The following is an 18,077-nucleotide window of genomic DNA, read 5'->3' as shown; positions in this document are numbered from 1 at the left end:
TGGTTTCTTCCATGATGACAAGGACCGAGGCGTCACTGAATGTTTGATGAGTATGAAAATGATGTGAATCATGTGCTGTGGCCTTCACTGTCACCAGATCACAACACAGTTGAACATCTATAGGGGATTTTGGACTAACGTGTTCGACAGTGCTCAACACCACCATTATCAAAACACCAAATGAAGAATGGTGTTCATCCCCCCAGTAGAGTTTGCTTCAAAATACTTGCTGAATTAATACCAAGGTAAACTGAAGCTGTTCTGGTGGCAAATTATGGCCCAACACCTTACTAAGACACATTGTCCTTTAATATATTCAACGGAATGCTGATAAATGGAGAACACAGCACTCTATAGCCACACACACCATACTGTCATGAGTGGCATTTTAAACTGTAGTTATCTTTTGCAGTAGGATAATCACAAGAAAAAAAGTAGGAACCAATATTTCTGTTTTTCCACTCTTAACTCTCATCACAGATCAAGACATCTGTCAGTGCATTACTTGTAATGACAATACTCATGGTATACTAGATATACACTAACCAAGCTATCTTGAAGTAAGCTAGTAATTTTGAAGCAATTAAACAAATTAATTTCAAACTAGTTTTGTAATCAACATAAACAGATGTTACAAACAAATATGTTTTTATTGAGTAGTTTCATTATGATTCTGAACATTACAAATGGCTGTTTTTCAACAGGATCCATCATAAAGTATCCTGTAAAGTATGTTTTAAGATCCAAATCATAACTTGAGATCTATGTGAATGCATTTACACATCAGTATACTAAATATCTGGAAGTATAAGAAGTCGATATTCTTTGCATCTACTGCAGTATCACTCACTGAGGTTTGCAAATGATTCAATTATCAATAGATCTCAAATTATGATTCAGGTCTTTACAATGACATAAGTGACGAGTTGAAAAAAACCTCTGAAAATTACTAATATGCAACCCAAATATGCTATCTGTCATCCAAGTGCAGTAAAGAAAAACTCAGTTAACTGTTCAAGTTGATTTTTTCTGCTTCTTCTTCTCTGCCTCCTCCTCTTTTTCCTTCTCAATCTCAGCCACCAGGGTCTCAATTTCCTTGGATTCCAATATCTGCAAACACCCAAAATAGACATCTGTTAGCCTTCATGTAACAGGTAGCAAAAGAACACAAAGGGTTTGTATCATTTATAGCAAGATCACCTTCAGTGGCTGATTCCGTCTGATAACAGCAAGCTCAATATTTTTCCCTCCTGACTGGACGACCTATGACAAGAGAGAAATACTTGTGAGAAATGTGACGAATTCCAAACAAATCAACACTTCATGACCTCTGTTGTGTCCTACTCATGTTGAGAGGCTGCGAGAGAACATTGAGGTTATTTAAATATAATTTAACAGACCAAAAAAAGTCTTGGACTAATGTGACTGTTGGGTTTTATTTATGCAGAAATAATTTGATACATTTGATTGACAGTAGAAAGACTCTTAAATTGTGTGCAAGTTTTAGGATGATTAACTTGCATCTCATTTCTAAACATATTACTGAATTTCACGATACACATGCAAGGCAAAAATGTAATTCTGCTGAAATTAGCGATTTATTTCATTTGCTCCAAGGCTTATTTTTTTCCTGTGCTTGCCTGTGCTAAGACAGGTTCAGCCGGTCCCAAAAAGCCAAGTTACACATGGAAATGAAATAATAGTGCTGCACTGCTATATTTAATCCATTTTTAAATTGAAAAGATATAAACACAGCCACTCTGGGATATGGAAGAAATAATATTTTCAGCAAACATTGCAATGCAGATACGTTGAATGTAATAAACTGAATAAAAATAAAAATAGCATTGTGGCATGTGCAAAAGTTTGGGCACCCTACATAATCAATACTTAGTAACACCTCCTCTGGCAAATATCACAGCTTGCAAATGCTTTTTGTAGCCTGCTAAAAAAGTCTTCCAGTTCTAGTATTTTAGATGGATTTTTTCTCCATTCTTCCTTGCAAAAGGTTTCTGGTTCTGCAATATTCTTGGTAGGGCTGGGCGATTATGGCAAAAATCTAAATCTTGATTATGATTAATGAACATTTATCTCCACCCTTGATGAACACAATATTTTGTGATATTTTCGCACGAGTATCTTTAGGGAGTGAAATTAATGATGTTTTAAGGTGTGACGCTGTGGTTCATGTCTAGTTTAGGCACAAAACCCACTTGATTAGAACTATGAAAAGATCATGGTTTGGGTTAAAATGATCACTGGAGACAAGTTTTCAAATTCCTTAAAGACATGCAACCTTTACTGTCATGGCAACAGTGAACACCACGATTAATTGACATCAGCAAGATTAGGTCGATTAGAGTTTCTAAATGTTGGTTTCAATTCTTTTTCGATTAATTGCCCAGCCCTAATTCTTGGGCCATCTTGCATGCACAGCTCTTTTAAGATCTACCCACAGATTTCAATTAAGTTTAAGTCAGCGGACTGTGATAGCCATTCTAAAACCTTCAGCTTGTGTCTCTTCAGGCAGTCCATGGTGGACTTTGGGGTATGTATAGGATCAATGTCCTGATGTAGAAGCCACTCTCTTTTCAGCTTCAGCTCTTTTACAGATAGTGTAATGTTTGCTTCCAAAATTTGACATGCCTCAGGCATAATGAGCTGCTTAGGGTCTGAGATCTTGTAAAAGGATTTGAGACTTTGGAACTCGAAAGGACCAAACACTGAAAAAGTGTGATGTTTTGAAGTAATGCCAAATGCGCACCAAAAGCAATATGAGAAGTGTCAAACTGCCTTAATGCCCCTACTCCAACCTTGTTTCACTTTGAGTTTTTTTCTGCAGCCAAAAAAGAAAGAAAGAAAGAAAGAAAGAAAGAAAGAAAGAGAAAGAGAGAGAGAGAGAGAGAGAGAGAGAGAGAGAGAGAGAGAGAGAGAGAGAGAAGCATCCACCTAATGTAGCAGTTAATACAAAGAACAGGACAAATCTGTGTTGGTTCTGTGGTGTTGGCATTTCAAATCTGATGCCTGCAGTGCACCATAGGAGCATCATATGATGCGCGTCATTTATCGCTTTCGGTGCATTTGGCCGTAGGGTGCCAAAACTTTTGCACATGCCACAGTGTTTTATTTTTGTTCAATTTGTGATGTTAAGAGTAACTATGTATTATTGTTTGCTGAAAATATTGTGTTCTTTCCATATCCTAGACAGATTGTGTTTACATATTGTCAATGAGGGAAAAAAATCACCAAAATATGTTATTTGCCAAGGGGTGGCCACACTTTTACATAGAACTGTATGTACCATTTATTTGTGACACACTCTAAAGCCTTTAAAAGACATACTTGTATGGCAGCGGATAATCTTATAGTCCTATTAATAACACTTTCTGTATTATGAACCATTTAAAGTGCACAAAAAAACACTTCAATAAGCCACCATGGTAGCATCTTGGGTTAACAGCCTTGTTTATGTAATTACTCAGTTTCAATATATGTAACTGATAAAGTGTGCAAGTTCAAATACATCCAGGAATGGACTAAATTTGAGCTTACCTCAAGCAAAGCTTTGATAGCCAACTTGATTGCTTCATTGTCACCAGCAATGGCTTCGTCTGTGTAATTCTTCTCCAGAAACTCCCTCACAGTTTTGGCACTTCGACCAATTGCATTTGCCTAAAATTTTTCAACAACAACACACAACAATCAATTAGTAATCACTTTAGAGTACCTGGGCACTTAAGAGTTAACAGAAAGTACAAAGAACAAAATCACTGACCTTCCAGGCATGGTAGGTTCCTGATGGGTCTGTCTGATACAGCCTGGGAGTCCCATCGTAGTCAAAGCCAACAATCAACGCAGAGATGCCAAACGGCCTGCGCCCATTGCTTTGAGTGTAGCGCTACAATGTATAAAAGAAAAAAGATTATGTAAATAAATATATAACTTGTCAGTTTCACTTGATACTTCTTTAAAAACAGAACTGTACACAGTCATAGAATAGAGCATACAAAGTGAAACCAATATACCGATTATAAAATTCAGAGAAATTAGAAATGAATGATAAGATACTGGGTACCTGTTTCAGTGTAGCTATGTAGCGTGTGATGTATTCCACTGTGACAGGGTCCTCAACAGTTAGCCTGTGGCTCTGGCACTCAACCCGAGCTCTGTTTATCACAATACGGGCATCTGCTGTCAGACCTGACAAAACATTGAAAGAGATTCAATGGGTTATACAACATAGAAGGAAAAATAACAGGAAAATTTGTAATATTTGTTACAACTAATTTGGAGTGCACTGTAACAAAGTGAGCTGTGGCAACATATAACCGGGTGTAGTCCATTGTGCCATATTACCGTACATAGAGGATCTATTATTCAAAGATTGAACTGTTTTGTTATGTGGGTTACCTGCAAATGCCATGCAGACATGCTCGTCCAGAGCGCATATTTTGCGGACAGTCCTTTCCTCCTGCAACTTTGCTACTGATTTTTTCTCAACGCCAAGCACAACAATGTCTTTTCCTCTGATTCCCACCTGCAGAGAAGAAACAGCCCAAATCTATTTCAAAACACTAGCATACAGATTTTTCCCTGCCAGAGGTTTGCAATTCAAATAAGCAAAAAGTTGTGTGTGTATGACTTGTATGAGTGAAAAGCAAAACGGAAACATTAAATCAAGGTCTTTAGATAACTTTGCCATGTAAAACCAAGAACAGGTCTTAACTTCAATTCATGTTTGATATGTGAGGACATTTACAGCGCAAAATTACACACATAACTGATTTTTTCTTTCTTGAATAGATTTTAGGAGCCCAGCCATCAACAATGCCTGTAAAGCAATTGTGAGCAAATCCACATTAAATTGACAGGCTGAACATTAAAATACTCTCATTAGATATAGATGGAGATCGATAATGCATTAACCCCGAAAGAAATTTCGCATGTGTGTAGAAAATATAACCTTGTTTTGTTCATTATCAGTATCATTCAAAATCTATCGCTCTCAAATTTCAAAGATATACTTTGAAGAGTTTGAAAGGTTAAAAACACAGGTTTCGATTGACTTGCATGTATTCTTACAAACAGATAAAAAAAAATGTCAACGCTCCCTGAAACAAACTACACACTGAGTTTAGCCGCAACTACAGTGGCTCCTTAAACAGCATAAGATACATTTAGAAATCTATCGTTGGGATTTGATGTACTTTCGACTCTCATAAACACAAACCTTGCAAAATGATTTTACTGTTTGAGAAATGTGGGGAGAAAAAAATAAGTATGATAACCGCGTTAACATCACATACTGTTTCCTATCGCTTTGAAACTGAAACTATTGTGGCAGTGACACAGCGACAAAATGCGTGCTAATGATAATCTCTTTTCCATGTTGATTATTTGTCTATGTCGTGCTCTAATGCTTATATAGAGGTTATATATTTACACATTAGCTAGCAGTACACTAAAATTGTAATATTACCACAGATTCTGTTAAACAAGAGAATCAGCGGCATACTTGACTATTAACTATCTGATAGGTGCTAGCTCATCGGCTAACTGCCGTTTGCTAACGTTAGCTTTAGCATCAGTTTCATTTTAGGACTTACCGCAGTGGAGCCTTTCTTTACAGCTTCTTGTGCATACTCCACTTGAAAGAGATGACCATCGGGGGAAAATACAGTAATAGCTCTGTCATATCTTGCCGCCATTGCGCTACAAGACACGTACAATCACAAGAAAGAGGGAGAGACTTCAACCAAATGATTCAGCTAGTTAGCATTAAGCAACCAACCCACTCTGTCTGTGTGTTAAAACAGCGCATGCGCACGACCTCTGAACTAGGGTGATACCAAGATTGGGGACCACGACTGGAAAGTTGTCATAAAATAAATAAAAACTACAGTAGGTTATTCATCAGTGGATCAGCGTAACTGATCTGATAAATAAATCGTTTTAATTTAAACGTCATAATTCAAATACCTTTCTACTTTAATATTTCAATACCAAGTTTAATTCAGTCGGCACATTTAGTGATCATTTGGTGATGTTAATGGCGTATCAACACACATAAAACGATGACAAATATATGCCGTTACCAGGTACTATTGCCCTAAATCTGCTTGCAATATTATCAATATTTTATAGAAATATATTAAAGCTCTGAGCGTGGTTCCCCTATTTATGGACTAGTCCATTTCCCGTGGCCTTCTGGACTAGAACTAGACTGTTCCATTATATGAAAAATAGGTGGAGAGATCAATTAAATTAAATTTAAATGTGTGTGTTGTCTACCATATTAATAATTATGTTGAGATATCATAACATATTTTACATAAATTAAATTGCTTCGTATCCCTGTATAGCAATAATAAACAATAATGATCAACTATGTCATCAAATGTGTTATATCCCCCCTCTACAAAACGGACCACTGCATTTCGAAATTGAACCCCATTCTGAACTGTTGATCTGAGTTCTACCGATTTGTGAAGTGTGTGAGCAAATTTTGACGTTTATGCACTTGCTCACTTTCATTTTATAACAGTATCACCATGTCGGTGGCGTTTGCACCTCACAGGCAGCGTGGGAAGGGTGATATAACACCCGCTGGAATACAAAAGGTAATTCATCCTTTTCTTTTTTTTTCTCCGCGTCGCAGAATGGAGGCTGTGGTAGCAGACGCTGCTAGCCTATGAGCTAATCAATGTAGCAGTGCCCATCCAGGTCCAACATTGAATAGATCGTGAGCAACGTCGGAGGGTCAAAGCGCGGTGAATATGAACCTCTCTAGAGCGACGACGCCATGTGTAGACGAAGAGTCTTTGGTCGATTTTGAAGGATTGCGTATAATTGTGTTCTAAATGAATGGAGGCCTGTGGTTTCGTTAGCTAAGGATAGCTAGCTAGCGTCTTTTGTTAGCTAGAAACGCACACTGAGATTTCACAAAAACGCCCCCCCTTCATGCCCCCCATTATGTTCAAATCACGGTGGACTGACCATCAGCATACAAAGACTAACCATACTTAGTGATTTAGTGTTCCTATATTCAAATCTTTCTCACTGATAGCATAAACGTGATATATATCTGCTTTTCCTTTGCAGTTACTAGACGAAAACAACCAGCTGATTCAGTGTATAATGGACTTCCAGAGCAAAGGCAAAACAGCAGAGTGTTCACAGTAAGTTATTCAAACATTTTTTTGTTCTCTATACATTGTTACTATGTTAAGTTTATGTTGGCCCAAAGCTTTTATTGATGACCCCCCACTTTCACAGATACCAACAGATGCTGCATAGAAATTTAGTATACCTGGCCACAATAGCAGACTCCAATCAGAACATGCAGTCTCTTCTTCCGGCTGTGAGTATTTGTCCATGCTGCTTTTGACTGAATTTGTGCTTAAACATGTGTATTTTCTACCTGGTAAGACGATGTTGTCAGTATTCAGCCATTGCATCTGGTTAGCATAAACACATATGACTTATAGGATAGCTGAAATTTGAGGATGTTAAACAAATTAATCAGCACATTCACTCAGAAACTTTATTTTCAGTCAGCGGGTCTGACATGTTTAATTGAAATGAATAATTTCCAAGACTAAACAATGTATACACCCTGAAAGGGTTAATTGCCATTCTCAAGCTGTTAATGTTGGGTGCAAAATCCCTTTTAAGTTCACTCTCATATTAAATAAATCTGTTACATTCAATTCAAATTCAAAATTACTTTATTTATCCCTGAGGGGAAATTCAAATAGTCTGTTAGCTAAATTAAAATTTAAAAAAAAATCCAATAACTTGGCTTTTGCTGCACTAATTTGACTATTAAAAAGCTGTCTCTTGAACATCCACCACCCTTATGAAACTTCAAAACTAAACCCCTTTTTAAAGAATGAGTGTTATTTAGAGTAGATATTGCTCGACAAGTACCAACCCAACATAAGTCAAAATAGCAGTAGCTCAGATTGGAGTTACTATTATTCCAGCAATGGCGTGTTTAATTTGGTCGATATTTGTGTTTATGGGCTTGCAGTGTGTTCTCCAATGGCAGTCCTACAACTTTTAAGTTTCTTGATGGCTGTGACTTAATTAAGAGCAGTGATTATGTGACTATGTATTTCTATTTATTTTCACTTTTAAACATGCAAATCTTAAAATGTGTTACATCACAGCTATACTTTATTTTGTCTGTCTCTTTTGTTCTTCTTAAGTTTTCTCTTTTGAGGCCCAGGCTCAGATGTGTTTGTAGCACTGCTGCTAATGTGTGTTTTTGTGTCTATTGTGCGCCTGCAGCCACCCACTCAGAACATGCCCATGGGCCCTGGTGGGATGAACCAAAGTGGACCCCCCCCTCAGCCTCCTCACGGTCACAACATGCCCTCTGAGGGTATGGTCAGTGGTGGCCCTCCAGCCCCACACATGCAGAACCAGATGAATGGACAGATGCCTGGTAAGTGACCCTCCCCACCCCCCATCCTTCTTAACATCCCTCCCTCATCTCTCTTTTTTCTTTACCCTTCTTCTCCCTCAGTCACTGTCTCACTTTGGTTGCTTAGCAACAACACAGAACTGTGAGGGAGGTCGCTCTGCTGAAAGATGATGTCACCCAGTTGCCAGCTCTAGTGGTCTTGGACTTCTTTTCCTTATGGCTATCCTGTCTTCAAGTGCTACAGATTATTTATTTGATTTTCATTTAGAAATTCATATATTTTATTATTTTTCAGTGAAGCATTGAAATAACTCTTTGTTTTTAAAATGTAAAACTTTACTGATTCCAGTAAAGCACATATACTGTATATTCTAAAAGAATGAAAGACCAGAACACCATATCAGAAACCAGAAAATGTAGCCACTGTCATGTAATTTTTTCACTGGCATGTTAATACACACCTGTGTGGCTTGCAATATTATGGTACTCCTTGGGAGCTGGACCTTATCGTGATGTTCCCTCCTCAGGACTGAATGACTGGCTGTCTCATAAGTGCTGGGTGATAAAACAACTGCTAAATTCGTATTTAATACAAATCTGTCTCCATGATGTGTCTTCAGATGTTTAGTTGCAGTTTTTTGTGAATGGATCTGTTTGAAATATTGTGAGAGAGGAGTTCGTGAAAAGAATATAGAAACACAAATGAATTGGTCAGACAGAGGTGAAGGCAACAGATGTTAATTGCAGTTTGGGTGAACCTCAAATCTCTTAACATGTCATCAGTGTAAGCAATTTTCTCTTAACATGCGATTCCTGTTAGCCTGGAGCCGTTAATTTCCTCGTATTTGAGGCGGGATCAACGAATGTCAATCAAATGCTTCTGTACGCTACTGGTCAAACTTCAAGCCAATCATATCAACGATAGACAATGACGTATTCAGAGCCTTTAGGGAGCAGCGTGAACACATCCTTTTTATGAAGGAAAAGTCATGTAAGTTTTTGTTCTATTTTCAAATTGAACTTGCCTTCCAATTTATTTAGCACACAATCTACTGCTGCTTCGAAAAGTTGCTGCACCTTCGTGGCCGCCATGCTGGATGTAAACAGAGTAGCTCAACGGTCATCATCGTCTTGAGCCTGTCTTTCCGTTCTGTGATTGGTTCCCTATCTCAGGCGAAGATTTTGTCTTGGTGGTCATGCTAACTTTCCTAGCGAAGAGGAATGTCGCTGGAAAGAGAGCATGGGTATACCCAGGCTAGTTTCCTGTTGCATGGAAACATTATGTGTACTCATGTCACAGCCTCAATTTACAACATACCCGCACAACAGGACAGAAATTCAATGTGTACTAAATATTTATGTGTTGTAGTTTTTGTTGTGTGTTTTTTTTTTTTTTTTGTTAACAGGGATCATAAATAATCTCTGTTGTTTTCCAGGGCCTAATCACATGCCCATGCAAGGTCCCGGACCAGGCCCCAACCAGCCCCCAAACATGCCCAGTGGCTCTATGAATATGCCCCCCAGCAGCCACGGCTCAATGGGTGGTTACAATCACGCTGTCCCTTCCTCCCAGGGCATGCCAGCTCAGAGCCAAATGAACATGACCCAGGGCCAGCCCATGGGAAACTATGGGCCACGGCCAAACATGAACATGCAGCCCAATCAAGGTAAAACAACAATGTTTGTGAGTCTCTACTCTGTTGTCTTGATTTCTAGTGCCGTATCATCTGTTTTAACAGTGCTTGCTGCACACTGTTCACCTGAATTATTTGATGAACTAAATGCTGTTTATAGTTTGGGTTTTCCACTGAGTAGAGTTTGAGAGTGAAATGTGTTGGTGTACCTCAGGCCCTATGATGCACCAGCAGCCTCCTTCCCAGCAGTATAACATGCCTCCTGGTGGTGGCGGTCAGCACTACCAAGGGCAACAAAACCCAATGGGCATGATGGGCCAGGTCAACCAAGGAAATCATGTCATGGGGCAGAGGCCAATGCCCCCCTACAGACCCCCACAGCAAGGTATACTACCCCAGAGTGTGTGTCTGTTAAGTGTGCGAGTTGTGAGTGTCAGTCTTTCTTCTCCCTAACCCACCTTCCTGCATTTCTTACTCTTGTTCCTCTCAATTTCCTCTATTTCCACATCTGCTGCTCACAGACATCTTGTTGACTCAAGATGTTAATTAAAGCATCCAATAACTTAAAAATTAGTCAAGGAGCAAAACGAAAAGCTTTCTAACGAGGAGTAGCGGCCAGGAATCCATCCTCTTTACTCTTCCCCTCAAACATCCGATCCGACAACACCTTGAATCTACTTGTGTGTATGTTGTGTGTATGTGTATGTAGGACCCCCTCAGCAGTACCCAGGGCAGGAAGACTACTATGGGGACCAGTACAGTCACGCAGGACAGGGAGCCTCAGAAGGTAGGAGAACCCTCCAGTCACTTGTAGAAAATCAACCAAAAAAATTCCACCCAGGAGTTGTGTTAAAACACAAATGATGCCAAGAGACTGTGACAAAACCAAAATTTCAGTTTCTTCATTATTTTCTGGGAAACTAAAGTGACTTTGGGCTCTAATAAAGGACAAAAATACCTGATTTTGAGTGATCACTCGCACGCCAGAGTGTACCCTATTCCCAAAGCTGCTGCAGTCCATGGATAAGTTAGCACTTACCTAATCTTGTAATGCCACCCCCACTCCACCCCCAGTCATGCTAGGTGCCAAGTCAGGGACAGAGTCTTGGAAACTTAGTAGTCAATGTCTTGGAAAGACGAAGCTGTATCAAAATATTATTCAAATAAGCGTTAATTTTTCAAATTATCTTGAAAAAATGCCCCAATTTATACATTTACTATGACTAAGCATACTACTAGCAATAGCCATTTAGTGTATTTATATTCATTAAGTGCTTCATAATGTACCAGTTTAAAGGGGACTGCCATTCTTGATAAATATGCATGTTTTGTGCACATGCAGAAAATAATGCTTGTGATTTGCAAAGGAGCAGTGATATTGAGAGTAATGAGCCACCAACAATATTTGAAGAAAAAAAAGTTACCAATATACTCGTGTTTTAATGAACAATGCAATTTTCTCTATGCTGGTTTGCTTAGGAGAAGTCAAATTTCAGTAGCAGCCACAGTGATGGATTGCAGATTCGTGAGAAACAACCCCTTCTCTTTCTTTGTCCAATTAACATTTACTTTTTTGTTGTTTTGTTTTTTCCTCTGCTGCCTACACTATTTTCCTTTGACCTTTCAAACACAAATGTCATCCCTTTTTATTGTTACGAATGAATTCAACATTTAAAAAAAGAAAAGTTCACATTCAAACATTCAATACAATAACATGGCTGTCTCAAAACTGCACCTTTCAAAACACTGTTATATGCATCTCTTTGTACATGAGTTGAGCTAAAAGCAGTCTATGCTTGTTGAGCTGTGCACGCCTTTCCCTACTTGAATTTTCTGCACTACTATAGTGTGTGTCATTTCTGCCTTTTGCTAATAGAATCTTATTACATGCTGCTGTTTGTATTTATCTTATGGTTGTGTATGTCAAATAATGCTGTGTTGCAAATACAGGTACAGTTCCTAATTGATTTCTTGAGTTGCCATTATATGGAGTCTTTTTTCAGTGTCTGCCTGTTCGCTGTGCTTGTCAACATGCTGCTCACATTGTCTGCTATTGCCCCCTGAAGGTAATGCCCAGTATGGTCAGCAGCAGGAAGCATATCAGCAAGGCCCTCCCCAGCAGCAGGGTTACCCTCCTCAACAGCAGTACCCAGGTCAGCAGGGCTACCCACCACAGCAGCAGGGTTACGGTGAGTTTTCCTCTCTCGAAAAGGGACCCATTTTGTCCTCTAGGAGACGCTATCAGCCCTCTTTGGCTGCCTTTTTTTTAAACTGTTGAATAATAATTCTTCCTGAGCGAGCTGGCGTAACTGTGCCAGACACATGTCAAGACATCTTCAAGAGCAAGGAATTAAAGGACCACCTTAATGAATGGTTAGGGGATTGAAGCTTGGTGGAAGACACATTTAATCAGTAGTGGTGGCGGGCACCACATTAGCATTTCTCCTGGTGCTTCAGTTTGATATGACATACTGTTCTGTGGGAGAGGAACTTTGGTTCTTTATATACAGACTATTGTACAAAAACATTAAAGAGAGAAGCATTCTGTTAGTTGACTTGTGCCTATTCCCTACCTATATTTTCTAATTTTCAGATATGGTTAATGTGGTGGTGGATCTAGGATTTAACCAAATTACATGGGATGTCTAAATAATGTTTGTCATGCAGTATTTAATATTAGAGGTCCTGCAGGTCTTTCGTCTTTTTCCCCCTCATCCCATTTTTCACTGGAACTTTCCATCACTCACCCTCTGTCTGAGCCAAAGCTCATGTTAGTAATGAGCTAGCAGAGAGGCAGAGGCTGTGAGGTGAGATCCATCTGGCACACACACACATGCTTTCTCTCACAGGCCCCCACAAGGTTATGCTCAACAGCATAAGACATTATAAGCGTCTAACGATGCTGCGTGGGCCTCATTTGACTTCAGCTCCAGTCAAGCTTTGCGCGGTCCTTCACAGCGCCTGCATGGATAGCTGCAGTGTATGGGGGCTGATAAAGTGATTTTTTTTATTTTTTTTTCCTCTTAATGAAGCCTGCTCCTCTAATGAAGACCAACAGAATCTCCTTGATGTCTCCTTGCATTAGGGAACCACTGCCTGGCTCCAACCTGACTCACTCCTTCTCATTCATTACTGAGTCAGGCGTTGTGGAGGCAGCCCAAACAAATGTGTCTGACATACCCACCATCCTCTCTTTGTCATCCATCAACTTTTTTAAAAAAAAGATTTTTATTGCAACCCATTAGCGATGGTAAACTAACAGGGAGTCCCTAGAGTTCTCAAAGTAACAAGTGGGAGATGGAACAGTTAATGAGAAAACTTGGGCTGCTTTCACACTGGGCTCGTTTGTTTGAGTCCAGGTCTGGACTCAAACAAATGAACCTCTCTCTAAGCACAAGCAGGTGTTCAGACTGAAAATTGCAATAAGTCAAAAGATTACAGCTTCTCAGAGACTCACACCACTGTAGAATGCTCTCTCTTATGTTTTAAAAGTACAACATTTCAAGCCTACATTTGAGCCGCTGTAGGTTTGTAGTCACATTGTGACTACAAAAGTACACTTCCACAGTTTAGCTGGAACCATTCTTTTTAGCCAAAAAAATCCCAAAGTTGGTTTTGACTGTGCTCAGGGGCATTTTCTAACGTTTGTGGGTTTCCTCAAATGTGTCATAACTGCATAATTTTAAAGTGAGATATAAATATTCACAGGCCCCTCCCAAAGTGCCCCAGGACAGTACCCCAACTATCCTCAGGGCCAGGGACAGCAGTATGGAGCCTATCGCCCCCCTCAACCTGGACCCCCACAGGGCCAGCAGCAACGCCCTTATGGCTATGACCAGGTGAGTATACTCCCAGTGCTGGATAGCGCAGGACTTAACTGATTATGTTGATTGCCAGAGTTAGATGTATATTTTCTGTTATTCTGTGTGAAACTATATTCATTGTGAGTGAAGTAAGAAGGTAGACATGAACGGTATTATTTTATGCATGCTGTCATCATATTCGGGGTTAAATTTATTCTTTCCAGAACATTGTATGTGTTACTGTTGTCTTTAACATGTTAACTTGAGTCTTAGTTATATATCCTGGCTAATGTGGCATGCCAGTTGAGGGAAATATGAGGGCTTTAACAGGATTCTTCCTTAAACTTGATGCAGACTGCTCTAGTGTTTAAAGGAAGATCTATTTGTTGCCCTGTATTTCCTTTGGTCTTATGTGAGGACCACAGCTACACTTTGATATCTTTATCTTTGAATATTCAGGGGCACATGAGGAAATAAAGACCCGGGGATTTGAACCCCTGACTAGCTCTGTAAGAAGCAAAGGTAATGGTTGCTGTGAAGACCTCAACGTCCAATCTAGACATTTGACAACCTAGCCTTAATTTGCATTTATGTTTCTTCTGTCTCTTTTTTTCTTTATCTCTCTCCCATTTTCTTCTTTTCTTTCTTTTTATGTTAAAAGATAGATAATTTTCTTATTTTTTAATATTTTTATTTTGTTGGTAACCAGGGGTCGAATTGTCATGAGGTCCAGAAACACAGCATGCTTAGTTCACAGTGAAACAGCCAAGAGCTTACATGCTTTGGTGTGTCTTTAATCTATGCAAATAACAAATAATTGTGCTTAAATTATTAAACTCATATTTGAAATGAAATGTTATTTATATTGAACTGTTAAGTAATAATTTTCCAAATTTGTTTCCAGTGTATTTTTAACAACACATACTTCGACCCCTGTTTAGAAATGCATCAACTGCTACTGTCCTTGCACTGAATTTATTTAACTTAAAGTACTATCCACTAGTTAATAATCATCCTCAGCCATGCTGCTGCCCAAACCTGAGGTGTCAGGTTAGAAATTAGAGCTCACGAGTTGTGAGGCCATGCTGCCACCTGCTGGTCAATATCAGCAAATGCAGCCATAAATCATGGTTTGCAGTATATGGTTGAATCCACAGATGTTTGTTTGCACCCTCTTTAAGATTTGTAAATATAAGCTTTTTTTCCCTATGCGTTTTTGAAAATGTCAAATAATATGAATCACATTTCTTCCCACAGGGCCAGTATGGAAATTACCAGCAATGAGAGATGGTCACAGCAAACCCACACACCTCTGCTCTGATCTCTGTTTGAGCTTTGACCTGTGGTCAACTGCTAAGCAGACTTTAATGATGGTTGCAGCTCACTGAGATTCTCTCAGACACGAACATACAACACTCAAAAAACAAGATTCGCTTCCCCCTCTCTTTGGGATCCTATCATTGCCTATAAAAATATATTCAATTTATCTTGTCCATTGACTTGATGACATCAAAATCCACAACTCACCCTCTGGTCCAGTATGTCTCAAAGCAGCAATGCCTTAAAAAAAATGGAACTGCCTTATCCTTTAGCATTGCAGATTGTGAAACAGGCTAACAAAAATTTTGGATATCAGAGATGATTCAAATGTGTACAGAGTTTCATTCTACTGTGGTGCATTGTTTCTCTATCCTTCAGCTCCCTGTTCATAAGAAGCAATAATGCCAGCAGTAGGGAAATGCGTGGGGGCTTAGAGATAATGCACCAGACAAACTTCCCGCTAGGCCATGGTACATGTCTTAATGTATGTGATGATGTAAAAATATATTTTATGCTTTTTAGATCAAGCTAACTTTGTATAAGACATTGGAAAGTAGTACTGAAGTTGTGTTGTTTATTTCATGGTGTATGTGTCAATGTTTTTGTTTTTTTTTTGTTTGTTTTTTTTAATGATCCCATCCAGCACATTTTGTTTTGTATTTTACTGTTACATTGAATTGTATAGCTATTCAATTAGATCTGCCACTTCAATAACATGGACATTGCATGAATTTGTTGTGTAAAAATGGAAGTCTAATTGAGAAGCCCTGAAGGACAAATATGAACAACGAACAGCAGAAAATGTTTAATGTAACACATGTAACGATTGCTGTATTCTGTGTTTGGCTATGCTTTTTAAGTCAATGAAAAAACTGTAAAAATTTGGATCATGAATAGAATCTTCCTTTTTTTTTTTTCTTTTTTTTTTTACATTACCTGACAAAATAATGGTCTTGGCCTTTATTTGACAAATGTGCCCAGAGGGATGATATGTAGCAGATGCCACTGCAAATTGTATGCCTAAGTTGATGCTCTCTAGAGTGCTTTTTTCCCTTCTTCTATACAAGCACCTCAGTCTTGTCCATTGACTGCAAATTGGTGAATGGGAAAGATCTAACGTGATCGAATAAATATTTCTGACAAGTACTTAGTTTTGTTAGTCTTGACAGTGCTGGAATCCCTTTTTCCCTTTTTGAATAAACGTCTAAGTTGATGTCATTCAAATAGTGTTGTGTGTGAATATTAAAGATTGTTACTGTCAAATATGTAACATAAGATGTGAAAATAATGTTCTGAAATGGATTCCTTAATTTCACAGTAAAGACTGGTTGTGCAGTTTTATATCACTGGCTTGGTATCTGTTTTATGGTGCATACTTTATTGATCCCATATGTACAGCGGCATAGAGAAGAGGAATTCATTGTCCTCTGATATTGTTTATATGGCTGTTTTAATATTTTTTGCACCCCATCCACATGGTGGTCACATTTGTGTCATGGCAATGTATAACTGTACATTATAATAAATTGGAAGAATCTTTAATATACTTTTGACTTGTTTTATTTATAGCATTTAACTTTTTGTAGAAACTTTGGTACCATAGATGTGCAAGATCATTCATCCCAACGACAACATAAACAAGATGTGCACTATTGGTGCTGTCATAATCTGACAGTATGATATAATTGTTTTGTCTTCATTTGCTATCTTTCCAACCGATAATGACCCTGCCTGGCTCAGCAGCATGTCTGCTTTGTCCAGATGCATTCAGAGAGGTCCAGAGCACATTTACACCCAAAATTACCTTCCGTGTCCCTCTCTCCCCTTCTGCTTCCTCCAGAGAGGGAGAGGGACTACCTGTCACATTGGGGGGAGCGATACAGATGGTACACCAGATGTGTGGCCGAAGCACGTGATGGGAGAGCGGTGTTGGTGTTAAGAGGGCCACAGACTGCTTGGGTTGCCTTGGTGCTGATGATGAGTGTTGGATGTGGGGAGTGCTGCAGAATTGCTTTAAGAAGAAGTGGTTTGTGAACTTTTTTGTGTGTCATACTGTATATGTGCACTTGTGTATCCTATGTTCCCCGCTCAGGTTTAGTGGCATCTCCTAGTCACCCCACCATCCTGCTGCTCCACAGCTGGCTGCCCCACCCTTCCCAGCTGCCACTGGGGCTCCCCCCGGCCTCTCTGCTTGGCAAAGCTGGCGTTTTGGGCGCTCCCCCACCAGTCCTCCCTGGCAGCTGCTGCCCTCAGCTGCGCTCTCGCAGACGGTATTGGGGTCGGACAAAGTCACTCCTCCTGTGACTGTCTGGGGCCGTTGGGGGAGGATGAAGAGGTGGCAAGGAGACTCTTACCATCTATGAAAGATCTCCTTTAAACGCTTATAAATTTAAATTGATGGAGACATACTGAAAGTGAGGTAGTGGAGGAATTTTGACTAAGCATTAATATTTCTGTATTAGTTTATTAATGACTAATTAACTTAAAGTGTGTTATCTTGTTAAAAAAAAGCCAAACTTGGCTGAGCAGTTTTGAATTAGATATCAAGGAACCTTACAGGAATGCATCACTCCTTGCATGTTCTGTTATGGTAATGCAAATAGTGAAGTGGCAGCATCATTTAAGAGGATGATTATCTTGTTCAATATTTTGATAATTATAATTCAGGGCACTTTTCAGAGGAGGCTCCTAACCACTGAGGGGAAAATGACATTGTGATCATAGCTGGCAGGCAAGATGTGATCGCTCTCTCTCTCTGTCTCTCTCTCTCTCTCTCTCTCTGTGTGTCTCTCTCTCTCTCCCTCTTTCTCTCCCTCTTTCTTTTCCCCCCACTAACTCCCCTTTTCACTCTCTCATACCCACACTCTCAGTGTGACAGTAAGTCTATGGGGA

The 18,077-nt window shown here is 39.3% G+C and overlaps 2 protein-coding genes across 3 annotated transcripts; one reads left to right on the top strand and one right to left on the bottom strand.

Moving 5' to 3' along the window:
* Window positions 1–604: 604 nt before the first annotated feature.
* On the bottom strand, window positions 605–5,799 carry psma8 (proteasome 20S subunit alpha 8). Its single transcript, XM_053329974.1, has 7 exons — window positions 5,607–5,799; window positions 4,411–4,537; window positions 4,076–4,200; window positions 3,776–3,898; window positions 3,553–3,672; window positions 1,201–1,263; window positions 605–1,110 (listed from the first exon to the last, which is right to left on the bottom strand). Exons 1-7 carry the CDS (start codon window positions 5,706–5,708, stop codon window positions 1,015–1,017), a joined length of 756 nt encoding a protein of 251 aa, XP_053185949.1. The 5' UTR covers window positions 5,709–5,799; the 3' UTR covers window positions 605–1,014.
* A 664-nt stretch (window positions 5,800–6,463) lies between these two features.
* On the top strand, window positions 6,464–16,732 carry ss18 (SS18 subunit of BAF chromatin remodeling complex). 2 transcript variants are annotated; one of them, XM_053329809.1, is made up of 10 exons: window positions 6,464–6,620; window positions 7,102–7,178; window positions 7,276–7,360; window positions 8,293–8,449; window positions 9,865–10,095; window positions 10,277–10,447; window positions 12,129–12,251; window positions 13,771–13,901; window positions 14,325–14,387; window positions 15,123–16,732. In XM_053329809.1, the coding sequence occupies exons 1-9, from the start codon at window positions 6,552–6,554 to the stop codon at window positions 14,340–14,342; spliced, it is 1,062 nt and encodes a 353-aa protein (XP_053185784.1). In that variant the 5' UTR covers window positions 6,464–6,551; the 3' UTR covers window positions 14,343–14,387; window positions 15,123–16,732. The 2 variants fall into 2 exon arrangements, with proteins under 2 accessions (XP_053185784.1, XP_053185783.1); XM_053329808.1 differs by lacking the exon at window positions 14,325–14,387.
* Window positions 16,733–18,077: the final 1,345 nt, after the last annotated feature.

This window comes from Scomber japonicus, chromosome 12 (assembly GCF_027409825.1).
Source record: "Scomber japonicus isolate fScoJap1 chromosome 12, fScoJap1.pri, whole genome shotgun sequence".
NCBI classification, from domain to species: domain Eukaryota; kingdom Metazoa; phylum Chordata; class Actinopteri; order Scombriformes; family Scombridae; genus Scomber; species Scomber japonicus.
The sequence above is the reverse complement of the archived record's forward strand: the minus strand, read 5'-3'. Positions and strand labels throughout refer to the sequence as shown.